Below are 22,957 nucleotides of genomic sequence, written 5' to 3' on the forward strand. Positions count from 1 at the left end.
TTCTGAGAAAGTTTCTTTCCGAGGACAAAACTTTGGAAACTTTCCAACTTTGATCTCGATATTCTACGGTAGAGATGTCCCGTCACAGGGTTGGTCGCGACGATATCCGTGCGTTGTCAACTTCTCGAATGATACCTTCATTTCATGTTTTGCAAGCCCGGGAACCGGCAAAGATCTCTACCTTGAAGTGAACATTGCTGGGCAAGTAGTCCGAAGTCATGACTTGGTAAGCTACCCTCCGCCGTACATAGACAAGATGTATCCAATGTTGGATGGAGGATCAATCCCATTGAATTATGTTTTGAGAGATGCTCTCGGTAACGAAGTGCTTATGATCCAAGGTGGAAATTTTGGACCAGAAATTTCACTCGTCTCGATTGCTTTTGGTCGCGTAGGTCTAAACTTTTGGACTGAAGCCAGATTGATCTATGAAAAATCAAATGTGTCCTTCATCACGTTCTCCCCAGGAATAGGGTCCGGGGCATGGTTAACGATCCGTCTCGAAGTAGGTGGACAATCAGTTTATTCTAAGACATACTTTTCGTATCCGTTCATTCAAAACATCTCAGGTTGGCAGGTCGAAGCAAGTCAAAGCAAAGTTGTAGGAATGCAATCTAATACGATTTATCAGGCAGGGATGAATCAAAGATTCTATATTCTGACCGCCTCGAACAACGGAAATTTGTTGACTCTGGGTGGAGCAGAATTTCAAGCGACCATATCTGGCCCTGCATACATCACATCCAACTCTGTAGATGGTCAGGACGGTACATATTTCATAGATTTCTTGGCAACTCGTTCAGGAGAGTATGTCGCCAGAGTATTTCAATTGCCGTGGAGGAAGGATGTTGGAAACAGTCCATACACGATATTGATTTCTTCCGAGATGATACCAAATGCAAGCATGACAGTAGCATCTTTCAAGAATTCAGTCTTGCGCTGTGGTAGAAATGAAAGCCTGCTGCTAATCTTGAGAGATCGATATGGCAATACACTGGAGAACCAATGGTCGCAATATCATACTGAGGTCAGCTTTTTGAGCAACATAATTGTCCACCAAGACAGTGACGTTGATGTGCTGAGTTTGCATCTCTTCGGTACAAGGAGTGGCCCCTTTTACATCGAAATTTTCTTGAACTCTACTAGCATTTTACAAAACCCCGTGCGAAATGTGCTACAGCCATCAAGTGCCAGCGCCAGTGCAACTCAAACATCGCTGGTACAGGCTACGATGATTGCTGGAAGCATCGTAAGGATTGCATCTATCATAGCAAAGGATGCATTTGGCAACATAGCATCACAGGGGGGGGATTCAATCAAAATTAGATTGCCCATTGCTGAACATTTATATGACTATCAAGTCTATGACCAGTTGAATGGAACATATCATGTGTATGCCATGGTGAAATTGCAAGGAAATTTCAGCTTACAACTTTACGTAAATGATGAATCTGCAGGTTCACCTTCATTCATACTGAAAGTACTTTCGTCTTCACCTGATGCACAATTTTCAAAATGCAGCGGTGTTGGACTGACTGCTGCCACAGCTGGCATTGTCAGCTATTTTCATATTGTGCCAAAGGACAGGTATTCAAATGCTATCTCATTTGGATCCAATGATCTGTTTCGAATCTATATACAAAATTTGTTAACGAGAACATTTTTTTCTCCTTCAGATTTGTATCTCGCAAATGCAAGCTTTCAGATTGGAGTTTTCTTAACGCAAGCAGGCCACTATTACTTGAATGTCGTCAGTTCCGGTCAGATCTTCTGTAATCCTCCAGTTCTTCTACGTGTAACTCCGCAGAGTTATGATCTGAACGCATTCGCTGTCTCAAAATCGATAAGCGGAGGCATCCTGACAAGCTCTTCACTGCAGTTCGAAATCTTTCCTCGAGATAAATACGGAAATACAGCAAATCTCCGTGGATTTCTGAATATCTCTGTGCAACCTGTGGTGAATACTACTCAAGCGATATCTTCGAATTCCATCAAAGTGACATGGAATCCAAAGGTTGCAGGAGTTTATACTTTCAACATTAGGACAGTATCTGGTGAATTGCTTTTCAAAGGTCCAATTTCATCAAACGTTGTTCTGCAAGCAGGCCCAGCTTCAGCGCAGCAGAGTGAGATTGCAAGAATTGCTTCCAACAGACAGGTTGGCAATACAATAGATGCCACAATCATAGCAGCAGCAGATACCGGCATTCTATTGAATACAGGTGGACTGTCGTTCACTGTTTTTGTCCAGAACAACAACAACAAGCAGTCTGTTGCTTCCCTTCCAGTCCTTGACTTTGCAAATGGCACATATGCTGTCGTCTTCTCTGTCACCGTAAGCGGCTCTTACTCCCTCTCCGTCCGTCTTGGCAGTCAAGATATCGGAGGAAGCCCTGCCTCCTTCGCCGTCCTTCCCGGTCCCTCGTTCCCAGCTAACACGCTGGTCTCCTTGCAAGACGGGCAGGTGGTGACGGCAGGGCTGGCTTTCTCTTTCACAGCGCAAGCTCGAGACGAGTACGGCAACGCGCGAGGAGAAGGAGGGGATGGTGTAGAGATCGCTTTCAGACATGCCAGCGGGGGAAGTGTACAGGTATCGGGTCTAGACTTGCAGACCGGCGAGTACAGCTTCAGCGCGCTCCTCACAGCGAGTGGCACCTACACCCTGCAGGGCACCTTGCTCTCAAGCGACATCTTCACTGCACAGCCTCGCTCGATCTCTGTCAGCCCTGCCTCACCTACCGGGTCCACTGCCGTTGCTGAGGGCTTAGGGCTCTACCATGCGGTAGCCGGCGAGGAGGCTGTTATCAGGCTCTACGTGCGTGATGAGTACGGCAATCAAGTAGGAGCGCTGCCATCCGGATACATCGACACTGTCAGCCTAGTGATAAAGAGAGGGAGCGGGGAGGGCTTGAACATAGGAGTGAGGAAGTCGGCTTTCACGTCAGGGGTAGAGGTGAGATACACAGCTACTCAGAGCGGATTATATACAGTCTTTGTGTTGACTCAGAGCATCATGGTTCAATCTTCTCAGGTTGAAATTCAGGCAAATGTATTTGATCCGAACTCTGTAGACCTGTCTTTTGCAGCAACTTATTCGTCTGGAGATGTTTTCAATGTTACTTTTATTATACTTGATTTTTTCACGAACGGTGCTACTATTGGAATTCTCAGAATAGTCATGGCATGTCAAAACGGGAGATCGATTTATGGCTTCGAGAACGTTTCAAATGGTACGAAAGTAAGGTTAACTGCCACCAAGAAAGCTCAAGATTGTCAGATCGCCCTATTTTCAGAAGCTGAGATCCTCCTTCGGACCAAGTATATCACATTTGTAGCGGGAAAAGTTGACTCCCAAGCCTCATCAGTGAACTTTGTCTCTGAATCTGTTCTCCAAGCTGGAAATATTGGACAAATATCGATTTATCCAAGAGATCAATTCTATAATCCATTATCAAACTTTCAGATCACTGCTCAGGAATGTCATGGTAAACCGTTAGTCATAACCGCTATACAGAAAACATCCTCATTCAGCGCAATAGTGCAATACACGGCCACGAAATCTGGCAATTACTCCTTGTGTGTCACAATCAATGATGTAAGTTTGGCAGATAAACCTAGTACTCAATATATTTCATCGATTCCGATTGCGACTACAATTCGTTTGGAATTTTTGCAAGGCAATCAAAATGTTTCACAAGACGTAGCAGGGAAAGCAACAATTTTATCTGTTCAAGCTTTTGATATGTACATGAATATTTTCGATCACTACAGTTCATCTCAAAATTCGATTCTTTCAAGTGAAGTGTACTTGAAAGACTCTCTCGTCCAGATTATGGACTTTATTGGATTCAGCAACTCATCATACTTATTTCAGTACATGATGACTAGAAGTGGTGCATACTCGATCCAAATCAAGTTAGAATCGTTGATTCTTGTGGTTCAACGTCAAGTTACTCCATCCGAATTTTTCTTTTCAAACATTTTGATCGATTCTAGTTACATTGCAGCCAATGAAACAACAAGCATTCGGCTTATCCCCAAAGATTCATATGGAAACAATGTTACTCTTTCGCAGTCCTTGTCCGCCGTTATTCTTTCCTCTGACGGTCAAGAATTGTCAACAACACTGTTTTCTCAGGCTGACAGGATGGTTTCGGCAAGAATATCGATAACTCGATCTGCAGACTACTTTGTGATGCTATCCTATCCATCTTTCGAATCCAAAAAGCTCAAATTCACCATTCTACCAGGCGTAGTATCTGCACAGAATACCTTCGGTCAAGGAGTAGGGTTGGTCGGAGCCATTGTACAATACCAAACATCTTTTCTTGTTTATTTCCGTGATCGTTTTGGAAACAAGTTGCTGAACTCTGCTGACATTCAGCTTTTTGTCAAGATACAAGATGCTGCAAATGTCAAACAAATTAGCATAGAGCAAGTCGACGCTGATAAAAAGTGTGTGCGTTATCTACCTACCTCAGTAGCAACGCTTGCCGTATTCGTATTCATCAGAACAACATCAGATACTCCAATCATGTCAAGTCCATTCAATGTTCAGGTATTCGACAAACCAGATACGATTTCTGCGACAAAAACATACGTTATTCCACAGACAGAGAGGAGAAATGTGAAAGACAAAAATACTTTTATCATCATATCGGTTACAAATCAAGGAGCGGGAATGATAACAGGCGGTTTTAGCTTCAATTGCTTGCTTGCAAGTCCAACCAACAAGCAGTCTGTTGCTTCCCTTCCAGTCCTTGACTTTGCAAATGGCACATATGCTGTCGTCTTCTCTGTCACCGTAAGCGGCTCTTACTCCCTCTCCGTCCGTCTTGGCAGTCAAGATATCGGAGGAAGCCCTGCCTCCTTCGCCGTCCTTCCCGGTCCCTCGTTCCCAGCTAACACGCTGGTCTCCTTGCAAGACGGGCAGGTGGTGACGGCAGGGCTGGCTTTCTCTTTCACAGCGCAAGCTCGAGACGAGTACGGCAACGCGCGAGGAGAAGGAGGGGATGGGGTGGAGATCGCTTTCAGACATGCCAGCGGGGGAAGTGTACAGGTATCGGGTCTAGACTTGCAGACCGGCGAGTACAGCTTCAGCGCGCTCCTCACAGCGAGTGGCACCTACACCCTGCAGGGCACCTTGCTCTCAAGCGACATCTTCACTGCACAGCCTCGCTCGATCTCTGTCAGCCCTGCCTCACCTACCGGGTCCACTGCCGTTGCTGAGGGCTTAGGGCTCTACCATGCGGTAGCCGGCGAGGAGGCTGTTATCAGGCTCTACGTGCGTGATGAGTACGGCAATCAAGTAGGAGCGCTGCCATCCGGATACATCGACACCGTCAGCCTAGTGATAAAGAGAGGGAGCGGGGAGGGCTTGAACATAGGAGTGAGGAAGTCGGCTTTCACGTCAGGGGTAGAGGTGAGATACACAGCTACTCAGAGCGGACTGTTCCTGCTAGAAGTGGTGATGAATGGGATGCAGATTTTTACCACACCAAAGATTCTTCAGGTTGACTCTGGAGCTGTCTCTGTAGGACTTTCATCAGCATCAGGATTCGGATTGATTAGGGCCATTGCAGGAGTCTTGGCAACCTTTGATATCCTGTCCAGGGATGTGTATGGCAACAATTTTACTCGTGGAGGCCTTCTTTGGAGCATGATTCTGCAAAACAAGCAAACTGCGATGCAATCACGAACGATTGCTCAAGATCTTAATAATGGAAGGTATCAAATCAAATATAACGTGACTGTCTCAGGCAGTTACATCATGAGTGTCATCAGAGATGATGTTCACATCTCAGGAAGCCCGTCTCAAGTACAAATCGTGGCATCAAATGCAGAGCCGACCAAAACTTACTTGACATCCTACCAAAGTATTTCAACAGCAGGTGTCATTCTGAAGTTCTGTCTAGTCTCCACGGACAAGTATGGAAATCTCGTGAACTTCCAGGATTCTGTTGGATTCACTATTGGCGATTCAAAACAGGAATATTCCACCATAGCGATGCCATTCTCGGATTCGAATTGCAATGAAATAATATTCACCCTGACTCAGAGTGGAAAATACCCCTTGCACTTTTCACTAGATCAGGCTCGATTTCAATCTGTCGTCATGTATGTTTACCCTGGCAGTACGAACAAAGCATATTTGCTGTCTTCATTAACTTCACTACTTAGAATACAAGCTGGAGATACCACGACAATGTTGCTTCTTCTGCAAGACAGGTATGGAAACAACGTCACATATCCGAATCAGATTGCTGTGATGCTGAATTCCTCTCTGATTTCACCGTACCCTGTGCCTATTGCAGATGACTTGGTACTTGTCAATTTTTCGATCACAAGCTCTGGGAGCTTTGCTTTCTCTGTGAAAATTGACAACATAGTAGTGATGCCTCTTGCTCAATACATTACAGTTCTTCCAAATTACCCGGTCGCTGAATATTCATCCTGTTTGAACTCGGTTTCTTTGCAAACTGCAGGCACGTTGTCAACAATCCAATTGTCCTTACGCGATAGATTTTCTAATGCAATCAATGAGAATATTTCCGTGACATTAGTTTCTGTCATTCAGAACGATCTCAACTCAAGATCGATTTTTCCTGTCACTTTCAAAGAAAATGTTTTAAGTTTCCAATTTGCCCTGACAAGATCAGGAATCTACTCATTGTCATTGGAGCTGAATGGGGATCAATTAAGTGATTGCTTCTTTTCTGTTCGAATATTACCGCAAATTCTATATCTTGGGAATTCAGTCCTTTCTGGTGTTGGGTCACTCAAAACCTGTCTGCAAACAAGTAATTGGTTCTACATATTCCCAATCGACCGTTATGGAAACCAGGCATCCTTTCTGAACCAGCAAATCGAGTTGAATGCTACGGTAAGAGAAAAGAGCCTGTCACTTTGGTGGTCGTTTTCGAACTTGGGTCCGTACTTATCTTTCGTTTACAACCTCACAGTCCCTACAGATAGCACATCGAGCGCGACTTTGCAGATTTTTCTCATTCAAGCTCAAGTACAAGAAGTTATTGAGGTGCCTCTGCAGATATTCACGGACTGCGGGGCTTTGAGCTTGACTCAGTCCAGTCTCTCACTGCTTCCTCTTCTCATCCCAAGGGCTGGCTCATTAATCACATGGAGAGTTATACTGCTTAGCAGCAAGGGTCTTGAAATGATGGTTCCAAACTTGAATCTCAAAGCGACAATATCTGGAAATGACCAAACGTTTACACTCATGAATGTCGCTGTCACTGCATTCGCAAATGGCACATATGCTGTCGTCTTCTCTGTCACCGTAAGCGGCTCTTACTCCCTCTCCGTCCGTCTTGGCAGTCAAGATATCGGAGGAAGCCCTGCCTCCTTCGCCGTCCTTCCCGGTCCCTCGTTCCCAGCTAACACGCTGGTCTCCTTGCAAGACGGGCAGGTGGTGACGGCAGGGCTGGCTTTCTCTTTCACAGCGCAAGCTCGAGACGAGTACGGCAACGCGCGAGGAGAAGGAGGGGATGGGGTGGAGATCGCTTTCAGACATGCCGAAGGGATGTTCCTCAACGGAAAGTCACAAGACTTGGGCTCGGGAACATACATAATATCAGTTCTTGTACAAAGAAGCGGCAAATATTCTGTTTATTGTAATTCTTCAAAACAATTGATTGATTTACGGATCTCAATCCAAGCAACTCCAAACAATCCATCTCCATTGAAATCATACGTAGTTTGGACACTTGTCGAAGGAAATATGGCTTCTTGTGCTGCACCTTGCAGTGTAAATGTCTCCTACATCTTGCAAGACTCTTTCGGTAATGTTATTGATGGAAACGATGCCCCCACTATGTTTTGGCCTGGGCTATCAATACAAGCAATAATGGACCGATTTCAAATCATTCCCTATCTCGAATCCGACCTGATTTTAGCGTCAATCATACTGACGACATCAGGACAATACAGGATTGAGGCCACCATGTTGGACGGAGTCATACAAGGGGGCATACTCCAGTTGTTCGTGATTCCTTCTACAAACCCTGCAGATCTAAAATTCATTGCTGCTTTGAATGAGATTTTCACAAGGTACAATGAAGAAATATTGATCTCAGTGTCAGTTGAGGATATTTTTGGAAACTCAGTCGATAGCTATAGTCTACCTGATATCAATCGAGCTCAAGGAATCGTCTTGAAAGATTCAAGGATGCTTTTTAACAATAGCCTAGAGATGGTCCAATGCCCGAGCACATGTATATCTGTAAGATTCAGGTTTCAATGTGACAACTGCACTTTGAACGTTCTGTTCACTCATGGGTCACAATCTACTTACCTAGCTAATCCATTGACATTGTTCGTGTCTGAGGAACCTGAGCCACAGATAGTTATTGCACAGTTCGACAATTCTTTGACTTCTATCCGTGTTGACATGTCTGGTGATACATATTTCGCTTTCCAAGAATCCTGTACAAGTTTGTTAGGGAGCACCTTCATGGACAAGCTTGGAGTGATGCCATCTTGTTTTTTGACCAGCAAACAAGAAATAAAGATTCTGCTGGGCAACAATGCCTCCCTAGTCTTTTATGACCAACTCTACTTCTTGCCAGGATCCTTGAAGACAAGAGCCGGTACGCCGATGGGAGAGAAATCGGCTCTCGTCATTCCTCCAGCCCAACTTGAAGCTTTCATTGTTGAGATTGACTGCGCTGACACGCTGGGGCCAGGCTCTGATCTCTTCCTCAATGTGAGGTTCAGACAAGGGCAGACATCGAGGGGATTGAGCTTAGACTGGAGCTTGAAAGCAGGTCCAGGTACAGACTCACTCCGAAAGTTGCTGATGGAATCCAAGAATCTGCAGAGTCTCAACATCTCAGGAAGTCTGCTGTTGTATGGGTACACATATGAGTTCTCCTTGCTTGCTCGCATTTGGACAGGGCAGACTTGCATAACGTCGAAGCAAGTCAACCTGATCAGGTCCTTCATTCCAAGTTTGTCTATCACAGGTGGTCCTGTGATTTCCATACCCTTGTACTCAGACATTGTAATCAAGGCAGTGATCCACTTGCCTCCTGCAGTGCCTGATCGCGTTGGAATAATGTGGAGTCAGGTAGACGGGGATTTACTGAATTCTCTTCAAAATGGCTATTTTGGAGCAGAGCTTTTATTGAAACAGTCAGAGTTGAGTCCTGGAGCAACGCTCTTGTTGAGAGTGATGGTTTACAGCAAAGAGGGGAGCAAATCGTCTATTCAAAATGTTTCGCAGCTTGTCACGTTATCTTTGAGTCCATCTCCTTTGTCCAATCGTCTCATGAGATCCGTTATGTTCGTTAGAGCTACAGAAGACTTTTATCTTTACACAGACCGATTCTTGCGAATATTAGCGACAGATAAACCAATATACATCTGGAGCTGCACGTCTCCAACACATGATACATGCTTTCAGGAATCCAGCGGCATAGCAGAAAAGTTGCAGTCTGACTCTGCTCCGTTCCTATTCGTCCCACAAAATTCTCTCTTGCCCGGCAACTACACGTTCAATGTTCAAATCATCATTGAATCAGGACTGAGAAAAGCAAACTTAGTGTATGACGTAGTTGTGAAGGGGAGTCCCTTGTTCGGCCTTAACTTGTCCTCTTCAATCGTAATATTCCCTGATTCATCGGGCTGGCTATCCGTACTGGGTAAGTTGAACGCTACATCCACATCAAACTCAGGAAATACAATTCTTGAACTGCAAATTGAATCAGAGCAAATCTCGCAAAGCAAAGTGGACAATGGATTATTGCTTTCTTGGAGACTAGAGCCCTTTCCTGGTGCATTTCTCAGTCGAGGTATCTTGTCAGTCAGATTTTCAGCTGTCGCAGGGAACCTTGAAGGTTTTGCTAGGGTTGATTTCATTCTCAGACCCCCTATGGGAGGTAATCTTCTAGTACAAGAAATCGTCTACGTGTATAGTGTCGTTTCAATCTACCAAGTTAACTTCGTAGGCTTCCAGGCTCAGTCAGAGGACTACCCACTTGTGTACTCCCTTTATCAAAGCATCAACAGCTCAGCAAATGGGCTGCTGTATGTGGACTCAGGGATCGATTCAAACTTTCAGATTTATCATTCCGAGACCATCTTGGGAGCTGTGAGCATAAGTGGCTTTGTGTCGTCAGTACAGGGAGAGAGCGTCGGGTATCAGCATGTGATCGGATCTTCCCACGACAAGACGATCGATGTATCGCAATCTCTCGCGCAGCTTCAGGCTGCTTATGGAGTGCTGTCATCGTTGATGCAGGAAGTTTCTAGAACGGCAAATTCGAAGGCGCTCAAGCAAATCGCTTTCATATCTCTTCAAGCAGGAGAAAAGTACTCGCAACTGAAGAATGCTCGAGGAGGGCCTGAATCTTCGTTGCAGCTTGATGCCTTAGACTCACCCAAGATGTCATCGGCTTTAAAACGCTCAATCAGTGAGAGTGGAAGCAGCCTTAGTCCAGACTTGTTGGCAGAGCTGCAGGGAGTTTCAGAAGATGTCACCGATGTCTTTGCTGAAGCCATTCTTTCAATGTTTTCTTGGCAGAGCTTCGGCATTGGTTTGACCGATGCTATCTCAAGGCTGGTCAACTTGTTGAAACGGGTAGAAGACTCTTCATCCAGCCATGACCATCCCATCTCTCAAGTCTTGTCAAGAAGAGACCAAGACTTTCATCTCACACAACTAAGCGCATCTTCCGCTTCTCAGCCCTCGTCTGAGCTCACGATCCTTGCAGCAGACGCTCTGTTACAATCTTGGAACTATTCGACCCTGTCGAATGATGATGTTGGAAGCTTCAGCCTCTTATATGGCAAGATCTTGACTAGTTTAATGGGGAGCACAGATGAGACCTTGAAACTCTCCATTGCAAATAGTTTCCTCACTGCTTGCAAACACTTTGTGCTCATGGTTGACTCAGAAGTACCATGGTGGGTTTACACAAGCTTTGTCGATGATGTTGGAAAGCTATGCGTTATTGTACAACAGAGCAGTAGCCTATCTAGTGTGATGTTACAGATATTGGATTATTCAAATCAGATCATAAGAGGCTCTTTGAAGATGATCGTCGATGGCGAAGAATCTAGACTCATAGAAACCAGCTTTGCAAGCGTGTGGACCAAAAAGGTTCTAGCAAACGAATTGTTCTCTCAACATTCACGTCTTTGCATGCTCAGTAATGGATGCATTCAAACGGCCCTGAACGAAGCATTTCTTCCTGAGCCAGCAATGGACGTAACCAGTGCTGGCACGTTGAGCATACAAATCATTCTGTGGAAAACGTTGCCAAATGCTTTCACCGCAGTGTCAACCAAAGCAATCGCACTCGGCCCCATCCTACAACTGAACGCCACAACATCCCGCTTGGAATTGAACTACATGTCACATTACCGCAAGTTGAGAGACGCCTGGTCTGTCACTTTCGACATCCAGAGCCTCACGTCAGTCCCTCGTTGTGCCTGGATCAGTGACATGGCTACACTCGACACTGTCGGTCTGGTTGCTGACTGCGCGACAGCTGGGAAGCTGACGTGTTGGAGCTATGCTAGAGGGAGCAGACTAGCTGTCATCTACGTGGGGCTCAGCACAAACAGCGGAAACCAGCAGTACAGGAACATCAGAACAGCAAGCTTTCAAGGGGCATACTCCCAGCAGAGCGAGGTTGCTTCAACGATCTCATTGCTGATTGTGATCACCACCTCGGTTATCTCTTTCGTTCACTTCCTGCGGGTGGCAATGTTTGTACGCAAAGTTTTGAATCGATACCTGGGTTTCAAAACGACTGAGTTTCGCAAACCAGGTGACACATTGACATCTTCGGTAAATGAATCTGTGGAAAATTCGTTCTCTCTCAGACGGCTGTTCTTGCATCATCCCGTTACAACGTTGCTTTTCTTTGCGTTTCAGCCATTCCCAGTCTACCTGCATAGAATTTCAGTGTTGTCTGCCTCGATCAATTTTCTCTTAGCAATGAACTTTACTATGCAAGCAATGAGAGTCTTCGTGGAAAGTGATTGGGCAGCGCAAGCCACCGTTATGAGCATCTTAGTCGTTCCTGTCTATCTCCTTCTCCTCTTTCCAATCTTTGCTCAACAAGAGTTCGAACATGTAATGTTTCGAAAGAAAGGTCGAGTTGTTCCTGAGGATGTGCCAGACTCTCGAGAAGCAGAAGCATCTGCCACCGAAGCGCAAACAGCAAGGAAATCAGGTCGTCATCATCGAAGGAGCCGAAAAGCCAAAGGGAGAAGGTCACGAAGAATTGACGAAGAGCTAGAGTCGGCGATGGACGTGACCTCCCAGACCTCCGACATCATGTCTACTATGTCATCACAGAGTCCTCAGGGTCCTACCAGAGGGTCACACGACGACAGCCAACGGCATCCGTTCAGCCCATCAACTCTCCGCGTCTCGATGGTCAACTGGTCTGTCAGTTCTCCCAAGACTTCTAGTCTTGTCAGTACAGGAAGTAAGCGAATGAGCTCGAGCATCTCGAGAACTGGAAGAGAAGGCCTCGGAAAGAAATCGCAAGCTTTTGAGACAGAGATCGAAGAGGAGGAGGAGGACTTGGAAGGGATCGCCTTCAGAGTGCACGAGTCGGGAACTACTTTCCCTGTAGTCGGACAACACTTTGGGCTGCCGTACGAAGAGATAGTTCTTCCTCCGGCTCCTCCCAGCACCCCTAGGTTGCATGACGCGCAGCATCAGGATCATGATGGCAATGACCAAGAGCTCTTCACGCAAAACCTGCTATCTCGTCTAGAATATTTGACTTCTTCCCCGCAGAGTGCAGCACGAGGCTCCCGTATCCCCGAGGACATGTGGCATGCTGGCTCTCCTGTGCAGAGTGACGTCACGTTACCGCACCAGCTGAGCTTTGCGGAGAGAGAGGAGAGGCCGACCGCGCAAGACACTTCACAGGCCATCCCCCTAGACATCTCCGAGCTGCAGACCGGGATCCCAGTGACCCATCAGGAATCCAAGGGGGAGACGGCATCGAGAGCCCTTACCTGGACGAGCGTCATGTTCGTTGCTGCTCGGTGGGTGCTGTTGAACCCTTTGCTCTTCTTTCTGGCTGCTGTGGATGCTTCAGGCGCTTTCGTACTCCGAACGAGCCCGAGCGTCAACGTCATCTTGTTTAACGTCCTCCTGTGGTACCTTGTTGACCAGCTGAGCTTCAGCTTCGATCCGTCGTACAACCATGCGTGGGAGAAGGCCATCGCCCTCAGCATCGTTTTGTGGGTCATCCTGCATGCCGTGCTGCTTATTGGAGTCTGGGCGATGCGTGCTCGGATTATGAGATCGTAGTGAGAGTGTGGTGTAGGTATTGTTCTGTGAATAAACACTTCAATCAAGGATTCCAACGAGTCTACTTGTTTTTGAACATGTCCTTCGGGATGAACATGGTGTTGGTGATAATCCATGCGAGGATAGAGAAGATGATTAGCGCACCAACGACAGGGACGAGGAGAAGGACGGTGCCTCCGAAGTTCTGCCCAAGGACCTCAATAGCAGGAAACTGAGGCTCAACGGCAGATGAATCGACGGTGTTTGCAGCTTCCGAGACATCAGCTGCCATCAGAGACGCTGCGTCAAAGAGGTTTTGCATGCTATGAGCTCTAAGAGCCACTTGAGGACGTCTTGGCACATCCTTGCAGCCCCTAACTGCAAGTTTGTTGACGGTCAGACCCCCAGGTATGCCGGTATGAGTGAAGCCCTGAAGGTCGAGGTGAACAAGAATGGTTTCAATAGAACAAGATGAAAAGGTGTGTCACCTGCACTGCTACCAAGCCCAGCACACATAGCAGAAACCAACGAGTCATCTGTGAAACCTACACTCAGTCAGCACAACTAGCAACAGCGCGATAATACGACGCAAACTCTTTCGAGAAAATCCTTCTATGACGGGACTCTATAGGTATGATAGAAGCAAACTGTCTTGTCTTCATCTCTTAAACATGTCAGAGGCATGTATATATTTCAAATCCTCGTCCTGTCATCATCTTTTACAGCATTCTCATCATTCCTTTGCCGTTCCCTTCATTGAATCGAGGGGGCGGCCATCTCCATTTCTTATATAAGCAGGTGACGGCCCACATCCCCACTAACACCTGGGCCGCCGGTGAGACCCAGGGTGAGACCCACCGGCGGTGAGACCTCCGATGCCCAGACCGTACCGTGAGACTGAGACCTGCCGGGGCCTCATGCGGCCCAGACCTGGGCCCAGACGGCCAGTCGCCCGGCCGGGCCTTCACGGTCAACGGTTCCCAGGTTCCCAGCCATCATCATGATCCGCGGCGGCTCGGCGTCTCAAACGCAGTTAAGTCACTGAAGGCCCTGTATCAGTTCAACGGTTTTAAAGCCTTTGAGGGACAGCAGTGGGCCGGATAAAAAGGGTGTCGGGACCCGGTTGACCTTTTTTTTGAGTGATCCTACAATGCGGCTACTCCTGACCAGTTTGAGTTTGTTGGCGTTCGTGATTGAAGCCGATATGGTGGAGCAGAAATTCTCTGAGTTGCCTCCTGGCTGGAGATCAGAACAAGACAGGTGAACTGTAGACCATCACTCTCAGATTCTGTCTGACGCGTCTTGCGCAGGTTGACGGGACAAGTGTACTACTGGGACATCGTAACCAAACAAACCTCATGGTCGAAACCAACAAAGCTGACAGACGAATCTTCTCTGACGACGAGGCCATGTCATGGTCAAGCAATACTGCAGGACTTGCCAGAAGGAATCCTTGGAACCATGCACTGCATGGGCCTAGGTTCAAGGTTCGGGGTCCGATCAGATGGGTCTGGAGTGGAGGTCACGGTTGACGGCTGCCCTGACCATGCATACTTCGAGGATGTCAGGACTGCAGGTGGGAACAGTTGCAGGTCTGGAAAGGGCACAATTCATGGATCAATATGGTCACATCGAAGTGCGATGGGGAACAGGCAAGAATGTACCAGCAGGTAATTTCTAGAACGACAGCAAACTGGTCTGAATCTGGAGTGTTGCCGCAGCAGCACTAGTCTCTTCAATGAGGATCAAGTTAATGAGCCATTTCTTGCACTCGATGATTCGATATATTGTGCTGAAAGCAAATCTGCTTGTGAACTGGAATGCGAAGAAGTCCTGAGTTATGAATGTATGCCATACGATGAATCGGAATTGAGTACGAGCGATGTTCGTTGATCCGGGCTGTCTCTGTTGTTGATGAGCTTCTCAGGATTATTTCCCTAAATCTCGACATCTTTCTTTCACTATTCCCAAGAATCCGACGGTCAAGAATGACTCAAAGATTTTCACTCCAGAACAGGAGATTCTACAGAAATTCGGAGGTGCTGATAAATTACATGTTTGACAGGTTTTGACATCTTGACAGGAGTAGTCGGGTTTGCAGTGAACGGGGTGAGAACAAGCCTCCTGTTTCAGTGTGCGCCATGAAAGAAAAGTTCTCAGGTCCCTTTTGTCCATCGGCACTATGATTCGTCCGAAAAAGACGACGATAGAGGGAGCATCAAAATGTTGTTCGACAGCTGCGGAGGACATTCCGATCCGTTGAATCGATATCATGTAGAGCAGGACTTGATCTGCCTTCCATGATGCTTGTTTCACAGTATCACATTCCTCCTCTATGTTTGATGCAGGAGAGTGACTGTACCACCCCTCAACGATCAGACTGGTGGTTGGCCTTGCATCCTGAGACCCAGGCAAGTCTCGGTTTCTTGTATTTCGTTGGAAATGCTTAAAAGTTGAACAATGTAAAGTGGCCCAGGCACGCATCGATGCAAGGTACAGGGACAGCAACAAGGCATGAATACGCATCTAACATTCAAGCTATCACATAAGATGGCACACCAGCTTCTGCTCTGATGGGATGGGCGCTGGATGGGTTCCCGATCTTTGCCCCCTATGACCCTGAGACTGGAGAGCTGCAGGTGAGGTTCAATCCTTGACAAACTTGAATGATCGTCAAGATTGAGCAGCCTTGCAGGTTTCAAGGAGGTTTTGTAATGATATCAGCCAACTTGATGAATGTAACGGAAAGTTCCTAGCAAATTCGGGTGAGTTTCTGTAGCTCATACCAGAACAATTTACCACCATATCTTGTCAAGCTTGTTCTGATCTTTCACAATCACCTCGATCATTATCAGGATCTTACGCCTACTTTCTGAGCCCTGTGTACCCGTATCTTCCATCCTGCCTGCGCGGCACAAAAATCGGAAATTTTGTTGAAAAGTACTCGGAGAATTTGAGGTGAACAATGGCTCTTGTTCCCCAGTTAAACTTACATGCTAACTAACAGTGTATGCTCTTATGAAAAGTACAAGGAAAAGATGAATTCGTCCGAATCATTTCAATCTCGAGGGCGATGTCAAAGTAATGACAATCTCGCTATCACTTGGCACTACTGACGCCGATGATTCCTTTCTTTCAGTCTCAGTATCGAGTGCCGGCCCAACGATTAAACAGAAATCTTCTGTGCTCAGTGTAGCTCTGCATTTACTTGTTATCTGCAATCTTCCACACTTGTTTCAATAAATTCACACCTAAAGTACGGTTAGAGTCATATCCTTCGTCACGGTGCGCAGCCCTTGACTCTTTACTCAAAGTTAAGTTAAAGATCTGTACGAGAGTACCACTGCAGCCAGATATAATATTGACTACAACATACAGTCATATCTTGACAACAATCGTGCAAGGTTAACTATCACATTGGAACATATTGACTATATGGCATACGTTCTAAAAATGTTTTGTGCTGGCACAGGTGGTTCACTACCCCTGTACCCCTCTGGAAAGCATCGAGTACCCACCCATTCAAGCAACCTCTTTTTCTCCCAGTCAAATGTCAAAGATCGCCCCTCGACCATGCGACCCTCGTGTCTCATCCGCTCCGCTAGCCTAGTAGGGTTCGTACTAGCTGACTCCGTAGCTTGCTCTCTTCTGATGACATTTCTCCTTCCTCCTTGAAACCTTCGCGCCTCTTTCCACAATGGCGTGACTTCATAGTCAATCTTTACTAGTACTAACATGGGATATGCTTACAACCTGAATCTTCATTGATCCGAAATTGATTCTTTGCAGGATCCATAGCAACAGCTATGGCATATTAACAAGTGCCCATCTACAACCATGCACCGTGTGGTACGGGGAAAATTTGGTCACTCAAGTTTCATCACAAGAACGGAGGATGTTGTACTTGGGAGCAGGCCGTCAGTATCCGTGAAGGGGGAGCGAGTGACACGTCAGCCTGGCCTGGCCTGGTTTTATCCAAATCTTCCTTGGGGTAGGATATGCATATGTGCATGAGGGAGCGCTTACTCTTGCCGTAGGTGCCCCGCCAGGACTGAACAACAACAAATACCGCGGAGCTGTATTCCTGAATCTATGGGAGATCCTTACTTTCCTCTGTTGTTTATACGTTGCAGGCGTACTTCCATACATTGTAGCCTTCGTTGAATTCATAGACCCCAACAATGGAAGCTGCATCTTCACTGATTCCAGTAATTCCATGGACCTTCGCCGTGCCTTCTCGATCGTCGACCTTGCTGTTGATGTACGTTGTCGTTCGGAAAGTCTCATGGAATTGATTTTGATTTTGTTGTTTATCGTAGATTATTTTCACCTTGGATATCTTCATCAACTTCCACACTGCAGTCTGGTATATATCCAAGGTCGGGGCTCCTCATTGGGTGCTCATTGAAGATTTACCAACGATTCGAAGAGCGTATTTGAGAGGGAGTTTCATCATAGATTTTGTTGGCTGGATACCTTGGCAATATGTTGATTGTACTCCTTACATGGCATCTGGCCTAAAAATTCTCAGGCTGTTGAGGCTTTTGAAGTTGTTTCGATTGTACAGGATTAAGCGAATGATCAAAGTTCTTCATCAAAAGTTCCCCAAGTCCACCTTTGTCGTCACGTCCTTGGAACTTCTCCTGACTATGGTTCTATTCGCGCACTGGACAAGTTGCCTATGGTTTGTCGTTGGATATCCCAACGGTTGGGTCACCCTGCAAAACATCGTGACCGATGGGGAAAGAGTTCCAAATCAGCGATTTTACGAGTGGATATCGAGCTTCTACTGGTAAGACCTGCAGATAGTATGTACTGCAGACTCACGTTCAAGCAGGGCTGTAACAACCATGACTACAATCGGTTGGTCTCCGTTTCTGCGTTGGCATGTTTGACCTGAACTGCTCTGCAGGGTATGGTGATATTTCTGCTCATACTGCAAACGAGCGAGCGGTTCTTTGTTTCTCGTGCACCTCTAATGAATTGATGCAAGATTCGAACAGATTTCTGTTGTCGTCATGGTGATGGGATGTGCCTTCCTGGCATGGGTGACAAAGTCTTGCTCTTTTACCAATGGCTGCTGAATCAGCGAACAGGTGACAGGACGAATCACTCGAATCCTTACTCAAAAATCCGGTTGCATATCCAAGTTTGAAGGGAAACTGGAGGAGTTGAACGAGTACGACAGTCGTATTCTTGCATGGATCTCGCTCACCAGAACTCCAGGTTTATGGATGCTAGAGGCATTTCCAAAGGACTCCGCAACAAGATACGGTCTCTCAAATATTCTTTCTGCAGCAAACGTGAGACTGACGGGACAAAGTCAGATCATACTATGGATTGAAATTTCCTATGCAGGCAATATCTGAGTTGATCCTTGTGTACTGTTTGCTCACTCAGATGCAGAGAATCTTTGATGAGAATGAGATCCTGAATGACTTGGAAGGAGACATTCGAAAAGAGACAACCTTGGAGTTGTACAGGTAATTTCAGGAGAAGGTATTTGAAATTCCTCCGATTAACTACTTGACCGTAGAGATATCGTTTCTAAAGTCCCCTTGTTCAATTTGTGCTCGACGGCGACCCAGAGAGAAGTTTGTTATCGTCTGGGACACCTTTATAAAACTAAGGGGACAAAGATCTTTGACGAGAATGAAGTGAGATGCTTGCACTTGCATTTGACACTGACATCTAGTCATCAAATGAGATTTTTCTTTTCCAGCTATCACGTGCGATCTACATCGTACGTTTCGGGGTCGTGAGCATCAGGAGCAAGAAGAAGGTTCGAATCATCCTGTTGCTTGCAAGCATGACCTTGGTAATCCTTGAAAAATCAGGAGATCATGAGGGCTCAGCGAGGAGATCTAGTCGGAGAAGCAGGGATCCTAGGCCTCACCCCCAACGAGAGCTACGGCTTCACCGCCATCGCAGAGACCATGTGCGAGCTCTGCGTGTTGGACGTGAAGGACTTCCAAGAGATGCTGGTGCATAACCCAGACTTCTTCCGAGTCATCGAGCGGGTCCTGTACTACCATGTCATCCAGTTGGAAAACCGCGTGCAGTGCCACGACATGATCGACAGATCAGATAAGTGGATGATAAAATGGGACGCGATAGCCCGCGCTTTCAACACAGAATCTCCAGAGTTCAAGTGTTGCGCAGGAGAGAAAGACGCAGTTGAAGATGATTCCTTGCTGCTAGCAACGCAGTTTCACTTTCAGCTGCGATTGGTTCAAGGAGAAGGCCTAATTCCAGGAAAGCTCTTCTTCTTTCGACTTGAGTTCAAGTCTGATTCGGACATGGCCACTAGCACAGTCGCTGATGGACCCATCTTCGACTTGCACGATGAGGTTGTCAATAGCGAAACTTATGAAATCTCACAGACTATTCGAATGCTGCTCAAGCACGCTCACAATGATTGGGATCGGTTCCCCGACTTGAAGATCTCCATTCACCAGATCCGCGTGCAGAACAGTCATTTTGGAAGATCCTTCTCAAAAGGCATTCACCTAGACTCGTTCGAGTATGCCATGAAGGCGAACTCTATGGAAATTTGGCAAGGTGAAATCTGTTGGAAAGTTATGATCGACAATCGTTGCGCGTCTCTTGATCAGTGCGAGGATCAGCAGATGATGGGGGTGACTTTGAAGCCAACAGGCTTGCAGGAATTGGCCCCTTGCAAGCTCTGGTTCACTACCAACGCTTCACGCCTCCTCCGGCACAACTCGCGATGGCGACAAATCCTTGACATACTTCGCAAGACCTCGGCGTCCCCCTACTTTGCCCAGAAGCAGATCGACAGCCTCATTGCCCTGCGTGAAAGGATAGAGGAGAAGCTTCGCCAGCTCAGGATTCAACGGATGGAGTACGGCAACACTGATGTCTTCAAAGCCCTCAAAGGCTGGGCGCTGCCTTGCATCAACAAGTCAAGTCAAGGTTACCCAGCAGACTCTCCCAGGGGAGACGAAAAGCGGGCAATGACGAACAATGTGAGCACGAATTGCGATGATCGCATTGAAGAGGTAGCATCTTTCCTCGCTTGGTTTGATTGCGCTGCTTACGATCACCTGAGCAGATGCGAAAAGATATGCAGGCAATGAGCAGGAGCATCTATATACTTTGCGAGGAGATCTCAAGTCTCAAGAAAGCCGTTGTTGGCAAAGGAGGAAGAACCAACGGGCAGCGATCTAACTCGTTCGCGTACAGCAGTGCCCAGGACACCGCTCGAACAACGGCGATGGGGAGGATTCCTTTGGACAGAGAGGAGGGAGAAGAGAGAAGGCGAGAGGTCAGTAGTGTGATGATAGCAGCGACTGAGCCAATTACTGGGTTTCCCCTGCTACACCAGACAGAAATATCTTCTACATCTTCAGAGCGACAAGCTTGAAAGATTTGTTGAAAGATTGCTGTTTGATTCCGTTGAGGAATGAAAAGGAGTAGCAAACTACACCAGCGTACATCTAACATGCCTGAGTCAGAGGTGTGAAGTTCTCGTATAGGAACTCTCAGGCATCTGGGCGAGAAACTCCTTAGAAATATCAAGCCCACCTCAGACCAACACAAGGACAGCAGAAGCGGCAGCTACCCTAGGGTGATGCCCAACTAAGTCTTTTAAAATCACTTATTCATATGTGAGTAAAATTGTGTACTGTTTGAGGCACCCCGACTGCCTGCGGTTTTAATGGATCCATGATGCGCGACCGATGAGAGGGGGGAAGGAGGAAGAGGAGCGAGGAGCGAGGAGGGCGGAGGAAGAAAAGGAAAGAGGGGGCATGCTCATGAGAGCAGGATGCAAGGCTGTAAGATATGGTGATTCACGCCCTGACGGATAGCTTTCACTCTCTCCGACCTGGCCAGTCATGGGTTGTGGAGCAAGCGCACAATCGAGCGCTCATGATCCCAGAGGGAAGGAGGGGAAAACTTCAGAGGACGACTTTGAGGATCCAAACAACTCTGTGGATAGCAGAGGAGATCAAAATCGCAGCAGAGAGGATGGTGGAAAGGAGAGTACTTTGTCAAACTTTCTCTACACCATGTCTCGTCTGAAAGATTCGGGCCTGAATTACGTCTTGAATCGTGATAGTCAGAAGCTCTTGAAAGATGAGAATCCGAAGTCGAACCATGATAGGAAAACCAATGGCATCCTTACTAAAGACACGAAGAGGACGATGAGAAAGGAGAAGCTAGTGAGGTCGTTTCGAATGATGGTTTGCAATCCCTTCAGGAGAACAAGCCCTCTATCAGACCTGCTGGTCAAGTGCTGCTTCCCTGCGCTTCGTGACTTTGCGAGGAGCTTTGGATTCAGTCTCCTCATCATCAACGCAACCCCTGAGGCAGACCTTCTTGACAACCATGTGAACCTACGAAGACGTGTGATTGTTGAGAATGAGTTTCATCTTTGTCTTCAGTCTTCACCTGACTTTGCTCTGCTTTCTCTGTTGGATCACTCAATCAAGTTGTATCAACCGCTTCCTCCTTGGCAAATCTCTGAATCTGATTTCTTTGCATTCCTCGACAAAGCCAAACAGGTCGACGGGGATTCCGACGCAAGTTTCTCGGATGAGAGCCAACTGCTCTACAGCAGTGACGACAACAATGCTCGGATCAAAGTTGCCGATGTGCTCAAGCAATGGTACCGGCAATCTGAGAAGCTGAGTGGACTGCCATTCTTCTTCACCTTGCCCTCCCATGACGAGATGTTCCGATTGGAAAAGTCCAGGTCTGGGTTGATGCCGACCTTTCAAACAGATGATCACTTGCAAATGGCAAAAGAGTTGTCGATCTTGAGTCAGTTTTTCAGTGAGCACGACGTCGTTTTGCTGCCGAGTGAGGAGACTTTGAGTGCAAGCAACCTACAGGATGTGAGCGATGTGAAGGTGGAGGATGAAATGAGTTTGCTCAAGTTTGATCGCGACCTCTCATTGAGCCAACTGGAGGCGTCCAATGACATTCTCGATCTTCAGCCCCAGGAAAGCGTGAATGAATGGAGCAAACCCACGAGCATCGAAAAGGAGCTCAGCAGAAGCAAAGAGAGCGTTTCCGAGGTTCGAGGGGCCTCAGCGCTTGCCACGAGCTCGAGGCCTTCTCCTTACATGTATGCCAGCAATGGACAGAAAGAGATCCTGTACAAGTATGAGTCAAGTCTGTTCGAGCAGCTCTTCAGCTCTGCTCCTCCTCGTCTCGTCTTTCAGCACCCGCAAGGGTTGGTGACCCTTCCGGCAGGGATGCAGTTCCAGTACCAGGACCTTTTCGAGGAGAGGGAGAGGCTAGACTGGAAGGTTGTCTCGCTTGTAGGAGGGAAGGGACAAAAGAGCGGAGGAGAAACTTCTTCTCGAGCACGAGGCGATCAACTTGCAGGAGACGACGACCAGTCTCGGCTACCTCGGGATGTGCGGAGGATGTTGAATTCTCTCACCCCTCAGAGGGGGGAGACGGTCGATATGCTCGATGCTTCTGCTGCGTCTGAGGAGGAAAGGCCGGCCAGGCTGAAAGCTGAGACTTTGAAACTTGTCTTCGCCTCCCTGGAGGTTGACGGGCTTCACCCTGCAGCGTTCTCGCTAGTGATAACCATCCTGAAGAATGGGAGCGAGGAATCGAGAGAAAGTCGCACGAGCAAGAAGCAAGCTCAGAATGGCGGAATGCTCAGATGGCATGCGATGTCGCCGCTGGAGATCGAGGTGG

The 22,957-nt window shown here is 47.1% G+C and overlaps 6 protein-coding genes across 6 annotated transcripts; 4 read left to right on the plus strand and 2 right to left on the minus strand.

The window, feature by feature from the left end:
* Positions 1 to 637: 637 nt before the first annotated feature.
* GUITHDRAFT_62903 (hypothetical protein) lies at positions 638 to 5,131 on the plus strand (the record flags this gene model as incomplete). The annotated part of the gene is made up of 3 exons (XM_005841899.1): positions 638 to 834; positions 2,374 to 2,597; positions 4,758 to 5,131. Coding segments are annotated over 3 exons (795 nt in total), but the record flags the coding sequence as incomplete, so codon positions are not given.
* A 3,440-nt stretch (positions 5,132 to 8,571) lies between these two features.
* On the minus strand, positions 8,572 to 8,961 carry GUITHDRAFT_99623 (hypothetical protein; the record flags this gene model as incomplete). The annotated part of the gene is made up of 1 exon (XM_005841900.1): positions 8,572 to 8,961. The coding sequence occupies one exon, from the start codon at positions 8,959 to 8,961 to the stop codon at positions 8,572 to 8,574; it is 390 nt and encodes a 129-aa protein (XP_005841957.1).
* Positions 8,962 to 9,889: 928 nt separating this feature from the next.
* Positions 9,890 to 13,297, plus strand: GUITHDRAFT_99624 (hypothetical protein; the record flags this gene model as incomplete). Its single annotated transcript, XM_005841901.1, has 1 exon — positions 9,890 to 13,297. One exon carries the CDS (start codon positions 9,890 to 9,892, stop codon positions 13,295 to 13,297), a length of 3,408 nt encoding a protein of 1,135 aa, XP_005841958.1.
* Positions 13,298 to 13,319: 22 nt separating this feature from the next.
* Positions 13,320 to 13,824, minus strand: GUITHDRAFT_149925 (hypothetical protein). The gene is made up of 2 exons (XM_005841902.1): positions 13,765 to 13,824; positions 13,320 to 13,706 (listed from the first exon to the last, which is right to left on the minus strand). Exons 1-2 carry the CDS (start codon positions 13,810 to 13,812, stop codon positions 13,359 to 13,361), a joined length of 396 nt encoding a protein of 131 aa, XP_005841959.1. The 5' UTR covers positions 13,813 to 13,824; the 3' UTR covers positions 13,320 to 13,358.
* A 656-nt stretch (positions 13,825 to 14,480) lies between these two features.
* On the plus strand, positions 14,481 to 16,238 carry GUITHDRAFT_131941 (hypothetical protein; the record flags this gene model as incomplete). The annotated part of the gene is made up of 9 exons (XM_005841903.1): positions 14,481 to 14,536; positions 14,587 to 14,852; positions 14,879 to 14,946; positions 15,204 to 15,315; positions 15,342 to 15,385; positions 15,625 to 15,691; positions 15,839 to 15,915; positions 15,972 to 16,041; positions 16,132 to 16,238. 9 exons carry the CDS (start codon positions 14,481 to 14,483, stop codon positions 16,236 to 16,238), a joined length of 867 nt encoding a protein of 288 aa, XP_005841960.1.
* A 1,615-nt stretch (positions 16,239 to 17,853) lies between these two features.
* GUITHDRAFT_99627 (hypothetical protein) lies at positions 17,854 to 20,809 on the plus strand (the record flags this gene model as incomplete). The annotated part of the gene is made up of 11 exons (XM_005841904.1): positions 17,854 to 18,068; positions 18,114 to 18,139; positions 18,189 to 18,229; positions 18,280 to 18,324; positions 18,373 to 18,579; positions 18,635 to 18,759; positions 18,813 to 18,933; positions 18,972 to 19,058; positions 19,114 to 20,298; positions 20,352 to 20,605; positions 20,755 to 20,809. The coding sequence occupies 11 exons, from the start codon at positions 17,854 to 17,856 to the stop codon at positions 20,807 to 20,809; spliced, it is 2,361 nt and encodes a 786-aa protein (XP_005841961.1).
* Between the last annotated feature and the right edge of the window lie 2,148 nt (positions 20,810 to 22,957).

This window comes from Guillardia theta (assembly GCF_000315625.1).
Source record: "Guillardia theta CCMP2712 unplaced genomic scaffold GUITHscaffold_2, whole genome shotgun sequence".
Taxonomy (NCBI): domain Eukaryota; class Cryptophyceae; order Pyrenomonadales; family Geminigeraceae; genus Guillardia; species Guillardia theta.

What these genes read in the sequence shown, in the direction of transcription:
- GUITHDRAFT_149925 (XM_005841902.1), bottom strand. Translation starts at nt 13,812, where the DNA reads ATGACTCGTTGGTTTCTGCTATGTGTGCTGGGCTTGGTAGCAGTGCAG. An exon ending in TGGGCTTGGTAGCAGTGCAG is followed by an intron (nt 13,707 to 13,764) that starts GTGACACACCTT and finishes CTCGACCTTCAG; the next exon opens with GGCTTCACTCATACCGGCAT.